The 27412-nt window shown below is 37.1% G+C and overlaps 1 protein-coding gene across 2 annotated transcripts in view; it reads right to left on the bottom strand.

Moving 5' to 3' along the window:
* UNC5C (unc-5 netrin receptor C) overlaps positions 1–27412 on the bottom strand; it is a 352959-nt gene that overhangs the window by 83880 nt on the left and 241667 nt on the right. For both annotated transcript variants that reach the window (XM_041759298.1, XM_041759296.1), the window contains exon 4: positions 16169–16272. In XM_041759298.1, coding sequence (XP_041615232.1) covers positions 16169–16272 — 104 coding nt within the window. The remainder of the gene's footprint in view (positions 1–16168; positions 16273–27412) is intronic.

Here is a 27412-nt window from a genome sequence, read left to right on the forward strand (position 1 = left end):
CACCCCCTGCAGAGGTTCTGATGGAATGGGGCTTATGAAGGGGACAGGCACTGTTTTGTTTTTTTTTTTAAGATTTTATTTATTTATTTATTTATTTATTTATTTATTTATTTATTTATTTATGAGAGACACAGAGACAGAGGCAGAGTCATAGGCAGAGGGAGAAACGGGCTAAACTGCGGGGAGCCTCATGCTGGACTCGATCCCAGGACCCTGAGCCGAGGGCAGGTGCTCAACCACTGAGCCACCCAGGTGCCCCTACAGTGGTGTTTTTAAAAGTTCCTCAGGTAATGTTAATGCCAGCTGGGTTTGCAAACAACTGGCCTATCTGCACCACTGATCTCATTCACTCTCATGGCTGTTCACTCAAAAATCATGAACTCCAGTCCCAATTTTCATTCAGCTCCATTCATACTTTCAATTACTTTCTTTATAACTCCATCTGAAAGCTCGACGAATATGAAAAGCAGAATATGTGCCAAATTGATCTTAGTGTCTCCTCAGGTCATTCCTTTCTCTATAAACTTGGTCCTCCTGGTTTTCTGTTTAATTATGGGGTCTTATCCTCCCAATCTTAAACTCGGAGCTCCCAGGAATCCACATGGCTTTCTTCAAAAACCACTCTATTCAGTTATGGATGGTACCGAAAATGTTTTTCAAACCTGGCCCCTCTTTTCTACCCCTAATCTCAAGTACTGTGCTATTACTTTAATTCCAACAATTCTTACTTAAAAATAAATCTTGGGACGCCTGTGTGGCTCAGTGGCTGAGTGGCTGCCTTCGGCTCAGGGTGTGGTCCCCGGTTGGGATCGAATCCCGCATCGGGCTTCCTGAGGGAGCCTGCTTCTCCCTCTGCCTATGTCTCTGCCCCTCTTTCTGTGTCTCTCATGAATAAATAAATAATATCTTTAAAAAAATCTTTAAAACAAAGCTTCCATTAAAATTATCTCCCTTGTGTCACTGTTTCTAGGGTAAAATCCAGACTTCATATGAAATCTTACAAGCTGTCCTCAGTTACTGCACTAGCTTCACCTTGATTGCTTAATACTACTCTCCAGACATTGAGAACTTCCTGAAGCTTCCTTAGCATGTGATCATCACTACCATGGCCACTCACTGCATTTCCTATTATTCTACCCAGAGTGCCTTTCTCCTCTTTTTCTCCTGAGACAATTCTACTTGTTCTTCAATATTCACCTCAAGAGACATTTTTGTTCTGAAGCCCTTTTTGTCTGTTTTATGTGCAGCTGAAGCAATCTTATCAAACCATTTATCATACTGTACTGTAGTGATTTATGCAAAGTTTGTGCCTGGGAGTTCTTGAGAGCATGATTACTCATATGTTTATGATACATTTTGAACATCTCTGAATATATATGTTTAGTTTCATGTTCACAGTACCTAACACAGCACCCTGGCAGAGACGTTCAAAATATTATTTATTATTTATCCAGTGTATATTTGCTGAATATCTACTATGTGACCTCACTATTCTTGGGCTGTATCAATAAACCAAACAGAAAAAATCTGCTCTCTAAGCAATTCCCAAGAAAGAAGGCAATGTATAAGCAATATAAATATATTGGATAAGTTCAATAGTCCTTAGGGCTGGGAAAAAAAAAAATCAGTGCTATACAGTGTTTTAGATCAGGAGTCAGAATACATTTTCTGTGAAGAGTCATATAACTCTTATTTTAGGCTTTGTGGGCTAAGGTCTCTCAACTTATTGTAGGTACAGACAACATGTAAATAAATGAACACGGTCGTGCTCCAATAAAAACTTAATTTACAAAAACAAGTGGTGGGCCATATTTGGCCTACAGGCTATAGTTTGCTGACTCTTGTTTTAGATGACAGGGAAGACCTCTCTGCAGAACTGACTAAGCTCTAGAATATGAATATTTTGAAAGGGCCTATCATACTTAGCCAGAGTATTCCAGGTACAGGGAGGAGCAATGACAAAAGTCATTGTTTGAGAAGCAGAAATAAAGCCTTCCTGGCTGAAGTGTGGTGAAAGAATGAATGAATGAATGAATGAACATATGAACAGAGACATGAATCAGTGCCCCTGTGGAAAATAAAACTACTACTATAAAGTGGCAAGTTTATGCAAGGAAGCATTCCTTTAATTGAGATTTGTAACCACAATCAGAGAGAAGAGATAAGGACATGACTGCATATGAAAATAAAAGTCATTAGGACCTACTTAAAATTAGTTCACTCATTGAGTATCCATTTAATAGCTACTATGCAGTGAGGATAATTGCAGATGCTAGAAATTAGACAAAATGTTTAATAATTATGACTCCTAAAGTTTCAGACAATCACAATGTTGGATTCTATTGATTTTTAGCAATGCAGATATTTTGATTTCTAGAAGCTGAAATATGACTTCTAAGTACTGAGAAGTATTGCTTATCACAGACCTAAGAGCAGTACTGTCATAAAGAAGCAAACAAAAAAATGTGACTTGGGAATATATATATAAAACATACCAATTACTTTCATTCTAGGAAAATATTTTGGAAAAAAATTCTTGAACATCACCAAATGAAATGTACTTAAAAATCATTGAGGGACACTTGAGTGGCTCAGAGGTTGAGCATCTGCCTTCAACTCAAGGCGTGATCCTGGAGTCCCAGGTTCATGTCCCACATCAGGCTCCCCTGAAGGAGCCTGCCTCTCCCTCTGCCTATGTCTCTGCTTCTCTCTCTTTCTCTCATGAATAAATAAATAAAATCTTTAAAAAAATAATTGAGGTATTCTAAAAAGAAAGGGCCAGATGTTGAGTTTAATTTTTCTTTTACATTCTAAAATTTTCACTTTCTTCTGAAGTATCTGTAGATAATAACAACAAACAACACAAATCAACATGCTTATTCTACATTTGGAAAATTGATGGGATGATCTAACACTTTTTAAATAAATGACATTTCCCCAAAAGACATCTTTGTCTGGATATTATCTGATTAGCTCATGAAAATCAATCAAATAAGGCTACACACAATTTGTGTCATTTTAACAAACTAAATTTCCAAAACATACAGCCAAAAAAAAATTTGTTGTTGTTATAGGAAAAAATTCGGACTTTGGAGTTGCCAGACTTGGCTCTGTAGCCAGGTCCTCCCACTAGCTATGCTGGCAGCCTTGTGCAGGCTGGAAAGTCCCAGAAACATGATGCTCATGCATATAGATGGAAGGACCATCCCTCCCAGTGTCGTAGGAGGATTTAATGAAATATGTAAGGGAAAGCAGCTGGAATCAGGAGACAGGGAATAAGTCAAATTTAACTGCTTCTTCTCTGAGTTTACCCCAAACAGCTATATCTGCATAAATGTATTTTAAATATTGATGATTCACTATTCTTTAGTGTCTCTATTAAGGAGTACATATCTTCATATTCATGATACTAATCAGGGAAAAAAACGGGGAAAAGTCTAGATCTTCTTCAGATCTTTCAATTTTCCACTGCATTAGGGCTATTGGTATTAGTTTATGAGTCTTCATTCATACAACTCTCCTAGTGAAGAAAGTTTCCGCTTATTTACAGCCTCAATCCCTTCTAGTGTATGTACCAGGAGAGAGGTCATATTTCTAGCCTTCCTATACGAGATATTGGTTCCCAGCTCTTCTAGAAGGATAAAATGTTTAGAAATCCCTCCAACAGTTGGGTCTTTCAGTTCTATTGATGCCTTCAGTCTGGCAGAGAGTTCTCAAAACACTAACATAATTTTACTAATGAAGATGAGTGATTCCCAATTTGATTATAAGTTTTAGGACTGGAGCATATTGACCCCATATTCTGTGTTCCCAGAAAAGATGTATAAAACCGCCATCCCTCCTTTGTGTAGTGTGATTTAAGGATCAACTTTTTTTTTTATGGCTCCTAGATGCATGGTTTTATAGCTTTACTGTTACTGATATTTTATAAAATTCAGAACTATTGGCTATATAAGTGCAGTCAGGGAAAAAAAAAAAAAAGGTTTTGCAACAAAACATGGAGATCATTTGTCAATGGCTGGGGTTTGCACAATCTTTTCTGAACAGCCATTTCAGCATTCAACAATCTCATGTTTCAACTTTCCCAGCTAAAAACTGTATTTTTCAGTTTAAATTTAATCTTTGATTTATGTCATCAGCAAGAAGACAGAGAAAAGTGGACTACCATTCCTAATGGATTATCCATTTATAGCTCATAATTAAATATGGGATAAATCATAATCTCCAATTTTAATCTTGACTTCTCACATTCATTTTCTCACCTTTATTCGCTCCCATCTCCTCTTTCTAATTAAGTAGCATAAAAGCTAAGCTACCTATGACAAAGCCCAAAACTTCTAATGCTAAAAGTGGGGGACTTGGGGTACCTGGGTGGCTCAGTGGTTGATCATGTCTTCCTTCGGCTCAGGTCGTGATCCCTGGGTCCTGGGATCGAGGCCCACATCAGGCTCCCTTTGGGAGCCTGCTTCTCCCTCTGTCTAATGTCTTTGCCTTTCTCTCTGTTGTCTTTCATGAATAAATAAATAAAATCTTTTTAAAAAGGTAGGGAACTCATTTACACAAAATAATTATTTTCCAAACATTATTTATCTTTAGTAATAATTTGTTGCATGGTTTGCTACTAAAATTGTGTAAAGTATAACTATGTTCATATCTTACTTTTAAAAAAACACAAATATTTGGGCAAAATGATACAATAAAAATAAATCAACAACCATGTCCTCCTCCTTGTTGCCTCATCCCTTCCAATTCCTTGAGCAAAAAGAACATATCCCAGGATGATGCATGTATCAGGGGCTTTTCAGGAATGCCCGGCACTGACTAGTATTAGCATTCATAACTATTTACAAATATAGTAAATGTTTCCTCTCAGTCGTTTCTGCATTTTGTTTAAGCAACTCAGTGCCACAGTAAGAAAAAATAATTTACGATCTAAATTCTATACTTATTTTCTAACCAACTGTTTTTTTTTTCTAACCAACTGTTTTTAAAAGAACAATGGAGACAATAAATTTGAAACCACAATAATATAGACCTTATGACAACAATGATCGTATTTTACCATTTGATGATAAAAGTACATAGCTGAATATTATTAAATATTAAGAACATAAGCCATATTTGCTAGAGTATATATACTTTACACTAAACAAAAAGCTTTATGTAAAAGAATGTCTAGAATATGCTCTGACTACCTTCAGGAAGACTAATGTGTTGGTTTCCTATGTCTCATCTCTATACTGCCAGAATTAACACAAGGGGAGAGGCATTACCTGTATTAGGAAATAATTTGGCTAAGCTCCATCTCTGTAAAATGATGCCATGAATGGACCACAAATCCCAATAAAACAACAACAAAATAAATTTTTGAAACAAAATAAATTTTTCCAATAATCAGAAAGCTCCATAGTTAAGGTACATGGAGACACATAAGCAGAAATTATAACAAATTATAAATCTGATGGTGACTTCATATCTTTACAGCACCTTCAACATAATCGTATGGGTTGAGTTTTGTGATTTCTTTCAGTTTAATCTTTCATATCAATAAAGCTGGGTCCTTTGTGAGAATTTTAAATAGTTCTACCTAAGAATTTGTTTCTTTTTGTAGTTCAGGGTAAATGACATACCTGCATTTTACCGATAGACTATGAAATTAAAAAAAAAAAAAAAAGGAAGGAAAGAAAGAACAATTAAATTCTTTTTTTTTCAAGATTTTTTAAAAATTTTATTTTATTTTATTTTTTATTTATGATAGTCACAGAGAGAGAGAGAGAGGCAGAGACACAGGCAGAGGGAGAAGCAGGCTCCATGTACTGGGAGCCCGACGTGGGATTCGATCCCGGGTCTCCAGGATCGTGCCCTGGGTCAAAGGCAGGCGCCAAACCGCTGCGCCACCCAGGGATCCCCCAAAATTAAATTCTTTACAGAGATATTTTTGGAGATAGCTGGACTTTGGTCATAAAATTGCTAACAATGAGGTGCTCAGCCTCCTCCCAAGAAGCTATGCACTCTTTGCCCTTTAGATACATGAACTTGTTAACAATGTGATTGGTTAAGGAGTTGTCTAATCATATATGTCAATAATAAAGAACAAAGCACCTTGCAGTTTTCTTTCCTATTCTACTCCCCTGTGAAAGACAGATGTGTTGTGTCTAATTATTCACTGATTGGTATCGGGAGAAACATTAACATAATTGGCACATTTGTTCTAATTAACAGAGAGAAACTGCCACATGCCACCCAACATGAAAAGTGAGTCCAGCAACCATTAGCTAGAAAAACCCACATCCATCAGAAAAGGTCACTCTGTTGAACTCAAACTGGAGCCCCTCATCTGAACACTGAGATTGAGAATGACACAACAGAGTTGAGAAGAGTGTGTATACCTAAAAGAATGGAGATTCAGCCTAGAGTTGTTGGATGCAGGTATATTAATCAAACAAATGGGAAAAGCAATTATGGTGTGATTATCAAATGCACACTGAGCCAAGCCAAGCTTCTAGAAGGAGCATTAGTTGGAAGCTGGGAGTCTGCCAAGTTTTACTGACCAGTTTAGAAATGACAAGTTTGAAGGTTTTCCTGTATTTGTGTGTTTTAATCCTGCCCTTTAGATCAGTGGTTCTCAAACCTTGCTGGATTTTAGAATCACTTGGGAAGCTACTAAAAATTTTGATAGCCAGGCTGCACATCCTACCAATTCCCAGATGATCCCAATGACATTCTTGATTGAGAACCAGTACTGCACACAGACTGGTTCTAATGTTCTTGCTAAAATGTCGATTTCGGGGCACCTGGGTGGCTCAGTCAGTTAAGTGTATGCCTTTGGCTCAGGTCATGATCCCAAGGTCCTGGGATTGAGTCCTGTATCGGGCTCCTTGCTCAGCAGGGAGCCTGCTTCCCCACCCCCTCCCTGTCTCTCATGAATAAATAAATAAAATATTTTAAAAAATAAAATGTGGATTTTGATAAATGGCCTGGGGTTGGGGCTTGAAATTCTGCCTTTCTATGAAGTTCCCAGGAAGTCAAGCCAATACAGATAATCGGTGCATCACATTTTGAATAGTAAGGTTTGACAACTCTAAAAGATGTCCATAGCTATTAGCCTTATGGAGACTTTTACCACATAGGGTTTGGCTGCAATTGCTTCAGAGTTTGAAATCCCAGAATTATTTTCTTTTGGTTCTCACAGTGGCAACAGTTTCTCACCATCTCTTGTATGACTAAGAAAGCCTCCATTATAGGATGCAAACAAATGTTCTTTACCCATAAAAGTTGTGGATAAAAATGCCTTAAAATACAAGAAGCAAAAGGCCATTAAAAAAAAGTGTACACAAAGACAAGATTTTCTCCCTCCATCCCTCACCACCCCCATAGCTATTGTGCAGATATTGTTTCAGATATTCTCTATTGTTAAGAATAGAGGCTACTTTGTTTATGCACCCATTTGCTTGTCAGATTCACAATAAAATAAGTCACTTATTCACTTCTGTGTGACTACTGTCCAAAATACTTTGTACATTTCAATAGGTTTGTAGAAAGTAAGTTTTTTATGCTTTAAAAAAGTGTTTGTCTTCAAGCATGTTGAAATTGTATCTTTAGACAATTGTAAAAAAAAAAAAAAGAGAGAGAGAAAAGCAAGTGGAAAATGTAGTGATATTTTGCTCAGTTGTAACTTCTGCAAAGAAGAGGAATTTGCTAAGAATGGAATTTGTTTTCCTATTGAGGAAACACTCCCTTAATTGCACATATGTCTGGCTCGTTGCTTTTGAGAGCTGAATGTACACAGACCATACTGCGGAGGCAAACTTGTCTTGAAATCTGAAAACTTCCATTCCTAAAGCCTAAGTTCAACTATGAGGAGATAAAAGGACATTGACCTAATGAACTATTAAATTAACTAAGAGTGACAACTGCCAAAAATGGCTGAAGTAGAATGACTATACCTAATATCTTACATGGGAGCGAAATGGCACCGAAATGTTCTTAAAATGCTAATTTTTTCAGGGCAAGGCAACCATAAATTGACTAGTTGATGGCTAGTTCTTAACAAGTCTTTATCACAAATCTGCCTGTCAGAATAAGGAACTCTCAGCATTTTTTTCTTATTTCCCAATAAGTGGGACTCTTGCTAAGTCTGACCACTTTTAGAAAATACTGGCTTTCTGCTCTCTAGGACTGGCATTTCTCACCCCCAGTGAGTTTACAGTAAATAGTGCTCTAGGCATATGGAGAGAATCACTGAAAGAAATTCCAAAGCAAGCGAACTTATTGAAGAAACATACTTTTCTCAAGAAATAAGGGTCATGGAAATAGAAGGCCATCTTGCCCTGTGATTAAAGACACAGTCTAGGTCATTGCCTGTTGCTGAAGCACCACTGAGAGAGAGATGTCTTTGAAAACAGCTGAGGCCTGTTGATCACTGCTTTTAGGTCATCAAAGGAAAGCTCACTCTAGTGGGTCTGCTGTACTTTCACATGGAAGACCTAAATATTTTCTAGCTTTTATTCAGTCAATAAAATCAAATTTAAAAATCACGTTCGGAAGTTTTTACTCCTGGGCCACCTGGGTGGCTCAATGGTTGAGCATCTGCCTTCAGCTCAGATCCTGATCCCTGGGGTCCTGGGATCCAGTCCTGCATCAGGCTCCCCACAGGGAGCCAGCCTTTCCCTCTACCTATGTCTCTGTCTCTCTGTGTCTCTCATGAATAAATAAATAAAATCTTAAAAAAATTTTTTTTACTCCCACAGAAATTAAAATCTAACCTTTATTTCTTCATCTCTCTCCATTTCTTTACTTCTACCCTAAGACAAGTAACCATTTTCTCTTGTTTGGGTTAAGGCAAGATCCCTTAAATGGGTCCCTGCCTCCATTCTTACACCACTCAAATCTATTTTCCACACAGCACTAAGAATGATCTTTGAAAGACATATATAGCACAGCATGATGATTCCATACTTAAAATCTCCAGTGGTTTTTCACACATTCAGAGCCAAATAAGTCCAAACAACTTACCATGTCTGTAAGCCCACAAACTCATCCTCCTGCCTCTGAGTGAAGGTCTCCCGGCCTTCCTCATGGCTTCACTGTGTCTCTGAGCCACTGGCTTCTTTTGAAATCTATAGCCACATCAACTCCTTCAGAGGGTATTTTGCTTCCCCTGCCTGGAACTTCCTGACTCAAATACTTTCAAGACTGGCTCTTTCCTGTCATTCAGACTTCAGGTCAAATAGTGCCTCCACAGACAGATTCTCTTTGACTTTAAAGTGACTTCCGCTCCCCATCAACCATCAACCTCTCAAAATCACCTTGTCTTACTTTAACTTGCAAGTATCTGACAATATCTTGGTCATTTATTTCTATTTCTGTTTAGTCATTTCTTTGTTTTTAACCCTTTAGGGACTTTGGCTGGCTTGTATCTCCTGCAACTAGAAAGTATCCAGCACATAGTTGAGTAGACAGTAAATATTTCTTGAGTCAAGGAATTCATGATTAAAAAATAAAAAGTACATGTTGTACTATAGCTCAATGGAACCACAAGTCAAGACACAAATCTGTTCTAAGTTCAGGAAAGGTTTATAATTTCTTACTGTTTTTTTTTTTTAATTTATGTTGGCATCATTTAACTTCACTATTATTTTTTTTAAAGATTTTATTTATTTATTCATGAGAGACAGAGGCAGAGACACAGGCAAAGGGAGAAACAGGCTCCATGCAGGGAGCCCGATGTGGGACTTGATCCCAGATCCCCGGGATCCCACCCTGAGCCAAAGGCAGACGCTCAACCGCTGAGCCACCCAGGCATCCTGACTTCACTATTATTTTTACTTGATTCACATTATTTGGGTTATGGTGATTATTTGGGCTTATGGTGATCTCTGTGTATAACTATTAGAGGCAGATACTGGAAGAAAAACATGAGGTGACGTTGACAACTGTTGACTGAACCAATGCAAAGCTTGCAAGCTGACTACTAGTTAGGGAACCTAATACTTGTGCAAAATTGTTCGCAAGGCTGATAATCAGCTCGTAATAAAAACTCCTTCTTGTTGCTACACACATGCTAGGACACAACTCCAACAGATATTACTGGGAACTGAAAGCAGTATCTCTCTCCAAATTTGTATTCAAATTCTTCTCTTTAAACCTCTTTCGCCGGCAAAGAATACAAAGCACAGCTTGGAAGACAATGCACCTGCATGGAAATGCATCAACATGAAGTTCCAATTATGAAGGAATGACAGTGAAACACACACTCCTCTCATGAAACAAAATGTTCAGTGGCCATATTAATAATCAATTAGATGGAGTGCCACCTGATGCTGCACATTTGGCGGAGCCTCCAGCTGCCAGCAGCTTTTTGCCCTGGCAGTATTAGCTTAAAAAAAATCTGTTCCCTGTTTATCAAGACTAAACTCAGCAAAATAATCTATTCTTTTGCACTTCAACCCATATTTTCCCACTTGCTAATTAGAGATGCAAATGTTGATAAATAAGACGATGGTTTCTAAGCACAATTGGGTCAATAAGTTGAACATTGTGCCCTGTTCCTCCAATTAAACTCCTATGAGAAATAGCTCAATTATAATTAGAGAAGCAATTATCCCCTTGTTAAAGGTGATACAAATCACAGGTTTTAGTGAAAAATTCAGTTTTGCTCCTTCTGCCATGCCAACAAATCTTGTATCCATTGATGTTTTGATCCCAGTACTCTTCAAAAGAGATAATCTGATGAAATAAAGTATCTCTGAGTATATTTCTGGCTCCCCATGTGACAGCAACATTTTCTAGGCATAAACTCAGATGAGCAAAGAGGGATTCATTTTATGGAGTGCTGCTATTATACCACTGGAGCAACCCCGCACCCATTCATGAGTGTATTAATATTCTGGCTTGTTTAGGGAGATGAGGAGGCTTGTCTATTGAAAGGGAGGCAGATGCCTTTCCAAAAATGTAAGAATAACATTGTATTTTGGGCTTGATCCTAGCAAAAATGTTATTAAGGTAGTGGGTAATAGTTTCTGGTAGTTGTTTTTCTTTCTCTCATCTAGTCCACTCTTAATTTTATATGAGTATTATGAACTTGCCCTGTATTCCTTGAACTAAAATAATTCCCAACAGGCTCTCCCCTCATTTTTTTCCTCCCGATCCTAGCAGGTTGGTACTTTGCTCTCAGGCTTCACACTAGTAGAACCCCTCACCTCACACTGAGTTCTCTCAATAGGACTGCATCTTCAGGGGTGACACGCATCCTTTTTCTGGAAAGTTCCATCTCCATTTTCTGAAATGAGCTATAGCCATTTGGGACTCTTTCCTTTATTAAATTAAATATAGTTAAAGAATCTACTGAATAGATTCCATCTGCTGGTATTTGAGATAAAACATGAACAAAACCCCTTTCTCTACTTTTATCTTCACAGTTTAGGCAGGCAGAGGAGTCAACAGATACATTTCAACACAAGCAGTAATTGAGACTATATAAAATCATTGTATATCGGGGCCAGCTACACTGGATCATCTATACCAGGTATTAAATTCTGAAATAATTCTGCATGTGGCGTGAAGTAACTGAGTGCTTCCCCCTATCCTTGCCAATACTTGATGGCTCCCTAGGCCACCCTCTGATTCAGCAGCTAGAGTTTATACTTGATCCAGCACTAGGCCTTGATCCAGCCCTGTGCTAAAGAAGTTGTGTGGTTGTTAAATACCTTAAATAAAGAAAATAAGTATAAAGAAAGAGCTCTCGGCAAGTAGACCAGAAGAGGGAAGAGCCTAGAACCCTGTGCTTTATCCTGGGGTGCCCACAGCATAATTTTTTTTTTACCCAATAAGTATTAAGGTGAGTTTTCAGTCAAAAAGGTGACCACATAGAGAGATGGGAGTATGCGAAATCTGAATCAGCCTCTTCCTCCTCTGAAACTTTGTCACTCTCTTTCTGTTGGTCCTGAAAAGTAGAACTACCAATAACAGCCTCAGCCCAAATGTCCTATCTGAAATAAAATACGCAGTTTCCTCCAATGTCTTGGAACCCTGATGATGAAGCAGACAACAGTAACTTTAGATTTTTAAATTTATTTATGAGAGAGAGAGAGAGAGAGAGAGAGAGAAGCAGAGACACAGGCAGAGGGAGAAGCAGGCTCCATGCAGGGAGCCTGACATGGGACTTGATCCCAGGTCTCCAGGATCATGCCCTGTGCTGAAGGCAGGTGCTAAACCGCTGAGCCACACAGGCTGCCCCCAGTAACTTTATTTATTTATTTATTTATTTATTTTCCCCAGTAACTTTAAAAATCAGAAAAAAAGACAGCAGCATTGTTTGCTGTACGTATTTACATTAACAAGTCATTCATAAAGTATATGTTTACATATGGGGCACCAGGATGGCTCAGTCGGTTGAGCAACAGACTCTTAGTTTCTGCACAGGTCATGATTTAAGGTTCTGGGACCGAGCCCCACATCAACTCCACACTTAGCAGGGAGTCTGCTTGAGATTCTTTGCCTCTTTTTCTCTTTGTTCCTCTCCTGAGCTTGAGTGCATGTGCATGCGTGTGTGCTCTCTCTAAAAACTAAATCTTAAAAAAAAAAAAAACAGATATTTACATAAATAAAGCCTTTCCTTGTTGAAAGCTTACAATATTCCTTCATTTGTAGCATTTATGGACTCTAACCAAAGCCCTGGCTAGAGGATACAGGAGGGCATTTTGGTGATTCTTTTTTTTTTTTTTTTTAAGATTTTATTTATCTATTCATAAGAGACAGACAGAGAGAATGAGGCAGAGACATAGGCAGAGGGAGAAGTAGGCTCCCTGCGGGAAGCCTGATACGGGGCTTGATCCCAGCATTCCAGGATCACGCCCTGAGCGGAAGGCAGATGCTCAACCAGCATCTGAGCCATCCAGGCATCCCCATTTTGGTGAATCTTCATAGAACAGAAGCTTCATCTCTGCATGCCCCATAGCACCAGACCAGTACAGGTACAATGTGTTCAGTTATTATTCTGAATTCAAGAGGTTGAATTCAGTCTTTTGTGAATCAATGGGTGATAATATAGTAATAGTAGAAAAATGTCTGATGTTTCTTGAGCTTTCTACATATTCTAAGTGATTCACATGTAGCATCTCATTTAAACTCTAAAACTACACTCTGGGTAGATACTTTTATTATTATCTCCATTTTATAATTCAGAAAACATACATATAGAGGACTGAAATACCTTGTCCAAAGTCAAAAAGTTAAAAATAGTGATGCTGTAAAAAACAGAATTACACCTAGAGTTCTGTAAGGAAATTAGTTTAACATTCTATGGTGACTAAAGCCAAAATAGGGGGTAATATTAAATGTTACTTATGACTTCAGACATGTCTCTGCCATTATTTGTATAAAGAAGATACCACTATAATTCAAAATTAGTAGAATTCTTTAGAAATTTGTTGACTTGTATGGGAAGGAAAAAAATAATTACCACCTCGTATTCTGCAAATAATGTACCTGACTACTTCTTTAATGGAGCTAGACACATACTTATAAAACAAAGATCGACTAAATTGATCAGCCATGTATTCATTGAGCATTTATCATTGGAGTTTTTCAGAATCGTTTGCCTTGGATGCAAAAGAAGCACAACTCCTTGCCAGTAAGGCCTGATACCTCAAAGACTGATTTTATATTATGGTAAAGCACAAGAGTGGATCTGTAAGCTCAATATTTCATTCTATGCTAGACTTATGTGTTCAATTCTTCTAAAAATTTAAATATTAAGTAATGAATGCATTTATCATAAAATTAAAATAATCTTCTAATCTTTTAATTCGCTAGGTTACATTTCATTCCTTTCTTTTTTCATTTATCTGCCCTTCTTAAGCAAGTGACCATTGAACTATGTTACATTAAGGTATTTTTTTAAAATATTTTATTTATTTATTCATGACAGACAGAGAGAGAGAGAGAGGCAGAGGCAGAAGCAGGCTCTATTCAGGGAGCCTGACGTGGGATCCGATCCCGGGTCTCCAAGATCACACCCCAGGTTGAAGGTGGCGCTAAACCACTAGGCCACGGGGGCTGCCCACATTAAGGTATTTATTAGCTTTCTGATCTTAGTGATTCTAAGGGTATTGGATAGAATCTATCTAGGAGTTTATTAGCCTGCTCTTGAGTGTGGCTGTTTGATGTGTCTTCTGACTTCAAAAAAAGAAAAGAAAAAGAATCACATTAAATATAGTTCTTTGAATGTCAAATGGGTATATGATTTTTGAGCTTGCCAAGTGTTAATTGGTCTCCTCCCCACTGATGATACAAATAAAATTCACTGCCAATTAGTTTTTCAGTCATGAATTTTTACTGCTTGACAAAGTGAACCACTTTGTTGGAGAGACGAAAAAAAATGAAAAGATTACTAGGATCTTGTCACTGAAAGTCTTTGCAAGGATCAGCAATCTGTAAGAAGCGTTGGGTAAAAATGAGGTTTTTGATACCCATGTCACTCAGAATATATTTTGGTCTCTAAGGTAGTGTAATGGAGATTTGCATTAGAATTTTTAAAAATACAACTAAGGAGACAGATGCACTATTATAATACATGAAATGAAATACTGAATAGAGAAGACTTGCTTCCTTTCATCACACTAAATCATACTACATATCAGTGCTGGAAGATAAAGTTTTGATGCGGTTGGATAAAACATCTATAATCATGCAAAGTCTCTGATCCAATGCTAGAAGTACCATGGAATGCCAGTTACTAGGCAAAAAATAGTTCTCTTCTTTCAAAGTAAAACAGTAAGTTTCATTAGGAGCGCTATTTTGAGTCTTTGCATTGGCACATGGAGCTATATAAATGCCTGTGAGAGAAAAAACGCACTTGTTTTCTAAAAGCCTTGCCTAAATTTCTAATTCATTTAGTATTAATAATAATTTGAAAAGAGCAACCAGATGTTTAATTTTGTTGTCAAGAGACCAGCTAACTGAGCTGGCTCCCACATTTGCTTCAAATTTTAAAAGGTTGAAAAATTATGAGAAATCTAATAATAAGTGTCCTAATAACTGAGAAACATTTTTTGAACAATGTTGTGTCAATAACCTTATTTTGCAATTTCATGGACAGGGAGGATTCAGGGCTTATTTTAAAAAAATCAGCAGGCCCATATGCAGGCCCAAATTGTGACAACTAAAACAAAATGCTTCCTTCTGTAATGCAATAAAGAGTAAAAATTCGAAAGGACTAAGTAACAAAGACGGAGGTTAACAAGGACCAACAATTCAGCAGTGATGTACGTCACTCGTCAAATTGAAGTATTTCTGGGTCCATAGAATACCAGATTAGCTAGGGCAATAGTGTTGGATGCCTATTAGTTTGTCTCCTAATAATCATAAAAGGTAACACATTAATAATCATAAAAGGTAACACTTTTGAGAGTTTAGAGTTATTTGTTAACAAAGGAAAGACACCATATTAGAGGATTTTCCTCAACAAGTATGCTTTATTATAGTGAATGGCTCAAGGAGGGCATGGCACTCTTGTGTTCATGCCAGTTCACAGACAGGCATTTTCAAAGGATACTGTATTGTTTGGTGCTAATGAAAAACGTGGTATGGTATGTATCTGATTTGTAACACTTCATTAACAATCAATGTGCTTTGTTTTAGCAAAAACAAAAAATAAAAATGTAGAGCTCGATTGAAAGCTCATGGTAGGAAACTAATTGACACTTGTTATTTCTCAAGCATGTTTTTATTCATAGTGTGTAGATATGACCTTTAGATTACATCATGGAACAGAAAATATATATTTGGGGTGCACAGGTTCAAAGACACACACATTTTTGCATATTATCAAGAACAATAATAAAATTGATAGTACATTATTAAGTCTTATCACCTGTCTATACGATAAGTGCCAGATAAAATAAAGCAGCGTTTCTGATTTCTTGAAAGAAAATGACAAAATTAAACCAAACTGCCTGTGGCTTCGTCCAGTGGGGCATTCTAATTGACTCCCAAGTCATTAATCAGTTCTCAATCAATCTATTTTGCCAGCAGCAGGCAGTTAGGACTCCATTACCAACCATTCATCATGCCATATCCTAATTCACTGCACCATTAACCATGGATTAGGCCTCTGTTAGAATAACTAAGTGCCAATTGCTAAATGCAAAGAATTTTTGTTACTCACTTCAGCCACTGGGATCCCTTCAGGTGGTCGACACTGCAGCAAGACTTCCTGTTCCAAGGATACTTCCTTTCCCAGGGGCTCCTGCTCAAATGTCTTCCTTAGATCTAGAAAGCAGAGGTAATAAAATATATATGATGAAATCAATAATCAACATTTATCCATTTATAGAAAATGCTATAAAAATGTTCCAGTCTACTATTTTATGTATCTTTTTAACCACACACTGTTAGTGATATGGGAGAGCGTGGAGTCTCACAGAGTCGAAGAATGAATCTCATGGACAAAGTGAGTGAGCAAAGTGATAGAAGTTTATTATGCAGAGTTACAGAGAAAGCTCTCAGAAGTGAAAGAAGTCTTGACAGGGTTGCCACTGAGGGCTTTTAGTGGCAGCCTTTTATTGAGAACCTAGCCAGGGAGCCCATGGCCTTGAGATTTTTGTGCAGTCTTGGTTAGAGCAGGGACTGTTGATAACACCTTAATGACACATTTCTTTGTGGTCTGGTAAGTTTTTGTGATTAATTAGTAGCCATTAAAGGGAGATACTCCCTAACATTTTGGAGCCAGGTTTATTATTTTTCTCTGTTTTTACTGTCTTATCTCTGTTTTCTTGGGATGGGTAGGAGCCTGACTCTGGGCCTTTCAGTGTCCTTGGGGTGTATGGGAGCCCACAGATTTCTGGGAGCCTGACTCTAGGCCTTTCCCTTATCTTTCCCTGCCTAGCCCCATCTGCCCCTAACTCATTCCTACATTTATTAGTACTGTGTTGTAATCTAGGTTATTATATTCTGAGTGTTGAAAAATATGAAATTCAGAGGCTATTAGCTGCTTCTACATTAATCTTCAATGGAATACTTCAGAGAATCCCATTTTAACAAACAGGAAAACTGATCAATTGCATTTCCTTAGTATTTCTTGAAAACCAATTATGGTGATTACTTTTATCAAAAGAGCCCCTTTATCATGATACTTAAACACACAGAGTCTGTTATGTACATAATTATCTTTTTTTTCTTTCTTCATAATAGATATTATTAAAGTTGTAATAACCCTGGTATCTTTTGATCAATAACTCAAAAGGAACCTTTTGTATCAGAGTCAGAAACAGAATGCTGTAATCCTGAAAGAATGAATTTCACTTCTTGAGGTGTCTCAAACAGGAAGCAAGAAAAAGAGTAACTATGTGGATGAGTTTAGAAATACCTCAATATGTAATTATGTAGCCATTCTTCAATTAGAAGATTAAATGGTCATTTTTGCCCAAATATACCAACTACTTAATTACATATTTATATAGTTATAGTGGCTAAAATAGTTATATGCAGTAGCCTTTTAAAAATTGTTATAGGTGGACACAAACATATTAGAAATTAGTTTGTAATTTTAAACACCAAAGTTAATAAATGATTCAGCCATAGGGCTTTGAAGCAATATTAATAAAAAAAACAGACAAAAAAACATATCAAATATTTTATTTCATACATGTACAGTTTCAGCTTCTTCCAATGAAAAGTTATTGGCATTTTATCTGGTTGATTTTGATTATAAATTAATGCTAAACCTTTTATGCTGGGGCCCTGATAAAGACTTAAAAATATTAAAGTATCATTTCAGCTTATTGAACTATGGATGGAAGTCCAAAGACTCTGGGGGTATGTTCCCTAATGTCTTTCAAGGAGCTATCAGAAAGCACCATCTGGAAGGACGGACTGAGAAAAAAATCCACTGTTACATACTTGCCATTTGTTGAATTTTGTGGCATAATTCTTATGCTTTTAAGCTTCAAGAGCTTAGAGGTTGTGAGGAAATTATGGATCTGTGTGATTCAAGGTAAGACAAGAGACTCTCCACATTGTGATGGAATTTGTGTCAGAAGGCCACTTTTAATTTGATTATCACAAATTTGAGTATATTGCAGAAATATAAGAAATAAGCACTTAAAATCCACAAAGTTACTAGAACTCATAAGTTGTCAAAACCACGTCCTTATATTACATATAAGAAATATAGCTATAAAATTACTCAGAGCCCGGGATGCCTGGGTGGCTCAGCGGTTGAGTGTCTGCCTTCAGCTCAGGGCGTGATCCTGGGATCTGGGATCAAGTCCCACATCGGGCTCTCCTTGCAGGGAGCTTGCTTCTCCCTCTGCCTATGTCTCTGCCTCTCTCTATCTCTCATAAGTAGATAAATAAAATATTTTAAAAAGTTACTCAGAGCCCTACAGCAAAATAATCAATGTTACATGAGAACCTGCTGAACCTGGATTTGCACATATTTTGCTATTACACACAATGCTTTCTCCACACATCTTTTCACTAATCTGTGATCCTTCCAACACAAACATTAAAAACTTTTCTATTCTTTCTCCTCTTATACAGAAGCTTCTCTTTTGTTTTGGATCTGCATTAAGATAAAATTTTGGCAAAATGCCAAATACTAATAATGAACTAATAGTAATAATAAACAAGTTTTACAGGATAAAATGTTCTTGACAAGATATACCTTGTTTGTAAGAGATCATTCTGTAAAACTCCCATCTGGTATAGGGTAGGATGAAGAGAGAATAATTAGAATTAATTCTCAAATTAAAGAAACTACTGACTCACTCCTGGTTAAATTCAATGGCATATCAGAAAGTGAGGTTAAGAATAAGAATGAAGCATGTATGTATCCAAATAGCTAAGACACATTCTTTTAATATTTATTAATTATATACTTTTGTTGTCACTTGATTAGGTACTTAAGATGACGATATGTAGGATAAAGACTCAAAATGAGAAAAGTAAGCTGAAGTCCTCTTGTGAAGCACCTTTTCTCCATGCTAAGGAATGGCAAACACTCAAAACTTTTAAGCAAAGGAAGGAGATCAGATGTCACATTGCCCTCTTAGGATAGATGGATTGAGGTGCTGCTAAAGAGACAGAAGGTTGTTAGGGACCCATCTGAGTAGACTAGGAAGGATGACAGGGTCTGAACTAAGCTAGTGATAGTGAGGAGGAGAAAGCAATAGGAGGGAGAGGAGGAGGCAGATTCTAGAAAAAAAAAAAAAAGATCATACATGTGGGAAGAGCCAGGTATTTGGAAAGTGCCAGGGAGCAAGAAAAACAATACATACTTAGTAATTCTATTGCAATTGTTAGGATGGTGTGGATCATCACTAGGTGACACAGTACTGAATCAGGCAGGAAAGTGAAGGGAAAGATAGCAATGTGTTTTGGTATAGGTTCAGTTCAGTGTGTCTGTAGGATATTCAAATGGAAAGTGCAATAAATCCAGATCATTATTTCTCAACCACAGTCCTACTGACACCGACTGGATACTTCTCTGTTGTGAGGTTTTCCTGTACATAGTAAGATACTTAGCAGCATACTTGGACTTCATCCACTCAAAGCCAAAAGCACCCCTCCCAGCCATGGTGAAATAAATGCCTCCAGACGATTTCTAATGTCCCCTGTGGGCAAAATCCACCCCTAGTTGAGAACCACTGGCCTAGAACTTAGAAAAGAACATCCTCGTAGGAAATTTGTGCTTCGTTGTCTAGCAGATGGCAGAAACATGGGAAATAGATTATATTACCAGAGGAAAGACTGTGTTCAACAAATAGGACACCAACATTCGAGAGAAAAGGCTGCCAGCGAAATGACATGGTGTGAATGACGAAGTAGAAGAAGAACCAAACAGACATGCGTCAGAGGAGCTAAGAGGAGAATCAAATTTTAAGAAGTTGGGAGGCCAAGAGGACAAACACAGGCAAAGACTCAGAGAGGTAAAGAAGGGATTGGTTTGGGAAATTTAGATGTGGAGGGTGAGTGGAAGCCAAGCTGTGATGAGGGGTGCACAGGAATTGGGAATATGACCATCATGAGAACCTACTGCTCTTTGCAAAATTTTATGGCGTCAGAGTCAGTGGCACCATGAAGAGGCAATGGGTTTGGATACTGCATGCTATAATTCTTAGGATATAGTGTAGTTTTTGGCATGGGTTTCAAATTCCTGCCAGATGAAGGCACATCTTATGAGGATCCTTGTTTCCTAGCTGAGAATGGTGACCACACATCAGAGGCATGCACTTCGAGAGACAGGTTTAACTGAACCATCATTGAATGGCTTATAATTATTTCATTTTAATGGTTTGACTTTAAACTCCATATAAATTTTATGTAATTTCTAAAATGATCTCACATTTAACCCCCCACAAGGCAATACTTCTTCCTGAAAAATCCTTTTAATTTCTGCCTTAAGACCTCTTTTCTAGCTTTCAGGTTGTGTAATGAACATAGAATATATTGTTGCTGTCCAGCAAGGCAGCTGCTCATTTCAGTATGTCTCCACATTACTCTGCAAGGGGAGGGTGGGTAACATTTTAAGAATATCCTTTATCATTTGCAGAGATGTGATAGAAGGCAGGCCGGATGCCTTGCAGGCAGAGAGAACACAAGGGTGACGAATGAATAAGCATGAAAAACGGACACTTGTCAGCTAGGAATTAGATGTAAAACAGAACGGTTCAGAGTAATGTGGGGATTCCTGTCAGGAAAAGAGATGGATTTCTGCCCTTGGAAGACCTTTAGGATTCTACATTTCTGTTTTCTTTCCATTAGTTCTAAGGCTGATACTAAAATAAGTATAAAGTCCTTTCATTATAACCTAGATTACTTTTGCAAAGTCAACTTGGCCTACCTCTGATTTAGTCGTTGATTCCAGCAATTAAAAGAAAACCAGCTTTGTCATATGCATGCATTCTGAGAGATGTTTATTTAAGAACATGAATATTGGCTTACTAAATCCATACAGCAGAATCCAATTAGCAGATGTAGAATCAGACTTGAAACTATATGGATTTCTATTTACCAGTTACACAGTAATCAAAGAAAGCCTTTCAGAACACCTACATGCATGGGCACACACGATGTCTCACTTTTTATTGTAGAATTTTGATGCTTTCAATGAATTTTTCCCACATTAATACTACTGCAAATTATTTATGATGTGGAATATACTATTTATGGCATTCTACAAACATGAACTTCACTTTTTGACAGGGTGGTAAACAGAAGAGAAGGCTGCCTGGGAGTCTGAAGACTATTCCCTTCACTTTCTTCATTTGTGAAATGAAAATAAATGACTAGATGCTTTCAAGGGTCTCTTCTGCTACACAGAAGGGCCAACGACTGATAGACGAACATTTTAAATACGTGTTTGAGGGGAAAAAAAGGTTTTCCTGTGTTGAATATATTATTTCTTAGTTGTGATGGATCTTTAAGGAGCTATACCAATTGGATCAGAGTCTAAGAGAAATAATAGAAGAATTCATTTTTAAATAGCAGAGGAGTTGATGAATCTTTGAGGAGAATAAACAGCTTATAATTTTCCCTGCAGGACAACTTTTATGGAATGTTTGGAGACTTGGATATATAGGCAGAGGTAAAAGTTAGAAAACAGGGATAACGATGGGTTCCAGAAGCTTTGGTATTAAAAATATCAGAAAATTCATTATAGAAATACCAGGAAGAATCACAAAAGCAGACTAAAATTAAAACTTGGCTGATTGTAAATGCATTGAGATTAACTTTGACGAACTAATTTTCTGTCTCCATGGAGAGATGGGGAGAGAAATGTCTACCCAAAGCAGTGTGTAAGAAAGCCCCATCATGTCAATGTGGATATTTATAAAAGGGGCAGAAAATCATGTCTCCATTACCTTGAGCAACTCTGATATTATTTGAAAAGAATGAGTGTGGCCTATGGCGGGAATGTTGGGGCTGCACAGGCCACAGTTTGGTGTATAATGCATCATACTCCCGTCCAAGCACCTGTAAGCCCTACTCATGATTATGGACCAACCCCCCCGCCTAAAAATACCAGCCAAAGATCTCCCTATTGTGCCTGAGCAGGCAGGTTGCTGATATGATTTTCTTTGAAAAAGATAATGAGTATGTTCTTACTCTAAGTTTTAAAAAATGATTTATATTTATTAAAATGTTTATTTCATCTACAATGCTACTTCATTGTACCAAAAGATTTATTAGAACACAATATTTTTTAAAAGATGAAATCTTGGCACCATGATAGACTGACTCTATGAAGTCAAGAATTCTCCAGTGGTTATACTTCAATAGGCTATTCTTGTAGGAATGAAAATCCTCCACAGAATAATAAGATAAATGACACATTGTATTATTAATGGTGGTTATTTTTTTGTTTTTAGACCTCATAGGGTTTGGTGAATATTAAAAGAGATCTTGGATCTGAAAAGGTTTTGAAAGATTATAAAGCATAAAACATGTAATAAATTATTATAATGATTTCTGTTATTAATACTAAGAGAGCTCTGGAATGAAAAATGATTGCTCATATGAGTAAATTTTCAGCCTGTTATTCTCTTACATACTTTGGCCATATGGTATATCATCTACAGTATCTAATATTCCTTCTTGTTCTTTTGGAATTTAAGGTTTTATTGCTATATTTTTCAAACTGTGTGTCATGACCCCTTAAAGGGTTATAAAATCAATTTAGTGGATTAAAAAGCAACACTAAAAAATATGAAATGGAATGAACAGAAAATGCCAAGAGGTATCATACATAGTATTGTGTGTGCATATATATGTGTGTGTTATATTTACACAGACATATAAATATATATCATACATAAATAATATTTATACATACACAAACACACATATCTGTGTGCATTTCTATGAGTAAGAAGTGAACTATGATAAAAGTATATATTTTTATGGTAGTTCACTGTGAAAATCTGAAAGTTCTGAGAGGCAAGGTAAACACTGTATCTAAGAGCAGGGTCTTTGCATAGAGAAAATTGGGTTCAGGTTTGACTCTACTATTTGACTGGCTGTATGACCTTGGGCACACTGTTTAACTTCTTGCCTTCGTTTCTTCAGCTGAAAAATGGGCATAATAATAGTAACTATTTTATAGGGTTATATCAGAAGAGTACTTTTAAACCCTAACACCGTGCATGGAATATGTGCCCTAAACATAGTACTCCCCCACCTCACCTTTCCTCACCTCATTAGTAAATTTATCATACTATACAGATATTAGGTATCATCATTACTAGTCAAAATAAACATAATCAAATGAAACAAAAAAATTATGAATGTGGGAGGGCTAATTATTTAAGAGGGTGCTTCACAAAGAGAAATCTAGGGATTACCATGCTGTGCTTGATAAAAATGCAGGTTTCATATTCAGGTTGGGCCCTGGGAATCTACACTTTTAAAAGGTCTCACACGTATGTTTTATGCACAGTGCTTAAATCTGAGAACCACCTAATGACTGACTGCTTGATTATTTATGGAACACCCATGGTATACATGGCACTGGGCTAGACACCACAGACAGTAGGAGGGAGTCTTTGGGAGGCCGTGGGAATCAAGCAAATCTGCTTGTGAGCTGGTTTTTACCACCTAGTTTTTAATGGTCCCTACACTGGTATTTCCAGAGTGTCAGTAGTGGAAAGTTTTTGTACAGGCTGACAGATGACAGTGTCTAGCACAGTGACTGAAATTTCACATGTATCCAGGAACCATGCAGGAAACATAAATGATAGAAAATTACGCACAATAATTTTTTCCCTTGAAACATGATGCCCACCTGAGCTACCTTTCATTTCTAAATTTTAATTGAGACAAGGATACAAAAGCAATTCACTTTTTTTACTCTTACTACTCAGCAATATGCTGTATGTTGTCATATAGGAATGCAGACTCCATGGCCTGCAGATCCCACATTTGATTGCTTAACAGAAGCTGGTAATGTGAACTGTTACGTGATTTTATTTTATTTTTTCTAATCATGTAGGTTGTTTGTTGCTTAAAACTTTATCAAGATTTCTTGTGTGGGCCGACATTTTTGAGGGCCAAAGCAAGAAGCCTGTGGATTGCCATTTTGAGATGTTGGTCTAGCAAAATCAGTGCTAAGTGTGTCAAAGTTATCTTAACATTTCTTGTGGCCTCTCTCTCACCTCAGAGACAGCCCTTCGGATTTCTCTCCATAGCTCTTCTCTCTTCTGACTCTGAGAAGCTTAACCAAGAAAGACATCTTGGTGGGCAAAACAGTTTGTTAGTAGGATTGCATATATAACATTTCCTGAATTTATATTTTATAATTATTAATTTATGTTCCTTTGCCTACTTTCAGAAAGAATGTTGGGCAATAAATGTTAGGATTTCAGAATATTAAGTAAGTGGAAATGATGCCATTTTAAATAAATGGAAACTATTAGCACATGAGTCAGGAGAACCAAAAGTTTTCTTGATGGCTGGAAAGATACTTTGTCATTATTTCTGTAATTTTGGATGATTCCATAGGATAAATATGTACCCACATTCTTGCCTGAATCAATGTCTTTATTGCTATGGTTGCCATGTAAACAAAACCTTGAAGTTCTTTCAGGTAAGAAGGAACCTGTCTAGAGTGGTTCTGGTTTCTTCTTAGCTCTTGTTCTTTAGAATGGGAGTAGCAAATATTCAGCACCACCGCCCTTCCCTTACAGTGTATGTGTCCCAAACTAGTAAGTCATTAAATTCTTTTCTATGGAGTTTGAATTAAAGTTTACTTGGCCTCCCCAGCACAGAACTCTGGGAGACTATAACTAAACAGAAGGTAGCATTCAAGATATGATGCATTTGCCTAGAGTTCATGGCACATAACTTTCTGATATGGGGTGTGTTTGCATAGTTACGGCCATCTTTCTATAGGATATTATATCACTGCTAAGTTTCACTTTAAAAAGATAAAGTAATTAATCCCAGACAACTGAATGCTATTTTTTTTTATTTTAAAAATTCTGTAGGGTCAAATACATCTCAATGCTTGGTTATTAGTGTGTAAGAGATCTTTAATAAATGCTAAATTAGAATCAATTTCCAAAATAATCTGGCAAGTCTCTTTACTGACAGTCTGGGAACAATTTCTCTTATGGTAGCAGGGACATCCATAGCTTTTAAAAATATTGCTTATAAAACTCCTTGAAATTGCACAGGTCAGCCCCCTTCCTTATTTTTTTAAATAATAATTTATTTTTTATTGGTGTTCAATTTGCCAACATACAGAATAACACCCAGTGCTCATCCCATCAAGTGCCCCCCTCAGTGCCCGTCACCCATTCACCCCCACCCCCCCCACCCTCCTCTCCTTCCACCACCCCTAGTTCGTTTCCCAGAGTTAGGAGTCTTCATGTTCTGTCTCCCTTTCTGATATTTCCTACCCATTTCTTCTCCCTTCCCTTCTCTTCCCTTTCACTATTATTTATATTCCCCAAATGAATGGGACCATATAATGTTTGTCCTTCTCCGATTGACTTATTTCACTCTGCATAATATCCTCCAGTTCCATCCACGTCGAAGCAAATGGTGGGTATTTGTCATTTCTAATGTCAGCCCCCTTCCTTTACAGATAATGCATCTAATCTAAAACCCTGGGGGGTTAACTTACTTGTTCAAGTTCACTAGCTATTTATAAACAGACTCCATTACATGGATCTGTTGAAGGAGGAGTCCTATGTCGTGGTTGTATTTGTTTCTAGAAATTACTACAAAGTTACTGAAATTACTACCAGAAATTTATTTTCTCATAGTCTGGAGGCCAGCAATTTTACTGGGTCATAATCAAGGGATCAGTAAGGCTTACTCCCTCCAAAAATTCTCTGGGAGAATCCATAGCTTGCCTTTTCCAGATTTTAGTGGCTGCCAGCGTTCCTTGGCTTGTAGCTACATTTCTTCAATCTCTGCTTCTCCAGTCCCATGGCCTCCTCCTTTTCTATTTGTGTCAAATCTCCCTCTTTCTCTTATATGGACATTTGTGATGGTCACCTGGATAATCCAGGATAATCTCTCCATCTCAAATCATTAAGCACATCTGCAAAAGGCCCTTTTTCCCTGTAAGACAAGATTTATAGGTTCCAAGGATTAGGACCCTGATGCCTTTGGGACCATCATGCAGTCTACCACAGTGGTTATGAGTGTGAAGCCTGGATCTACCCACTTGATTTTAAACCTGGTCCTGTACTTATAGAAGGTTTTATGTGTTTGTTTCCTCATCCCTAAAATGAGAATAATTACAGTAATTATTGCATAGGGTTATTGTAAAGATCAAATAAAGGAATACACATAAAAACCCTTAAGAGGACAATGCTGCTACCTTAAAAGCCGTCTGTAAATATCTTCATTCAGATACCCAATTCATTGAGCCCCTAATCAGTGTAGCTGTGGAATGCTAACAGAGTTCCTGGTTATACTAATATTTAATTAAATAAATATGTTACTTCACTTATTTACTTATTTCTACTGAGAGGCCACGCTCGCTCCAAGTATCAGAATTAAGCTTCCTGTCTCCCAAATTGAGCTGGTCTTGATCTAGGGAATTTCTGTACTTAGAAGACATTCATGTTGCACTTAACTGCCATGCTTTCTGACCATCTTCTGTACTTTCTGACTTGGGCCTGTCTTTGCATTGAGCTGCTTTCCTGTGATTCACATTTTCATACTTCCAAATCTTCAGTTAATTCTTTCACAGGTTCAATGAACAGAGAGGTGCTGAACATTTTTTAATGCTTTTTAAAGATTTGTTTTAATGTATTTTCAAAGTACTCTCCTGGTGCATAAAATAATTCTATGACTACATATGGTCATAATACTTGTGTTTTTAGAAGGAAAAGAAGTATCTTTCTTCCAATAATGACAAAAGGTGCTAATTATGTTGTCATAATAGAGTACCACTTATGCTTAAATCACCAACTCTGGCTGTTAATGGGAAATAACTGCTGTGAACTGACCAGTACAGCAAATTTTGAGAAGACTAGATTAGTCTTCTGAGCTTTGGGTACTTATTAAAAGTAAAAAATGCCTACTTCAAGGCTATGGAACCCTAAAAAGTTTGCCATGGTTTTCTTTTTTCAGGAATAGATTATCTTACCTTGGCTGGAACTTTTTAAAAAATCATGGTCTTTTTTTTTTTTTTTTTAATATTCAGCAACTCTTACAGTGATTGCTAAATGTAAAGGACACAATATATACACAATGTTGGATGGGGTTCTCTTTTTTACCTGCCTTTTCTTCTCAAATATTGTAAAAGAAAAAATAAAACAAACAAAACCCAACCAACCAAACAGCAAAATAAACTACATGAAGTTTCCCCTATAATTAGGTTGAAAAATCAAGAATTGTCACAAGTTTGTTTAAAACTCAGATTTACCATTTCCTAAAGAAGTGACTCAGCCAA

Source organism: Vulpes lagopus, chromosome 6 (assembly GCF_018345385.1).
Source record: "Vulpes lagopus strain Blue_001 chromosome 6, ASM1834538v1, whole genome shotgun sequence".
Classification (NCBI taxonomy): Eukaryota; Metazoa; Chordata; class Mammalia; order Carnivora; family Canidae; genus Vulpes; species Vulpes lagopus.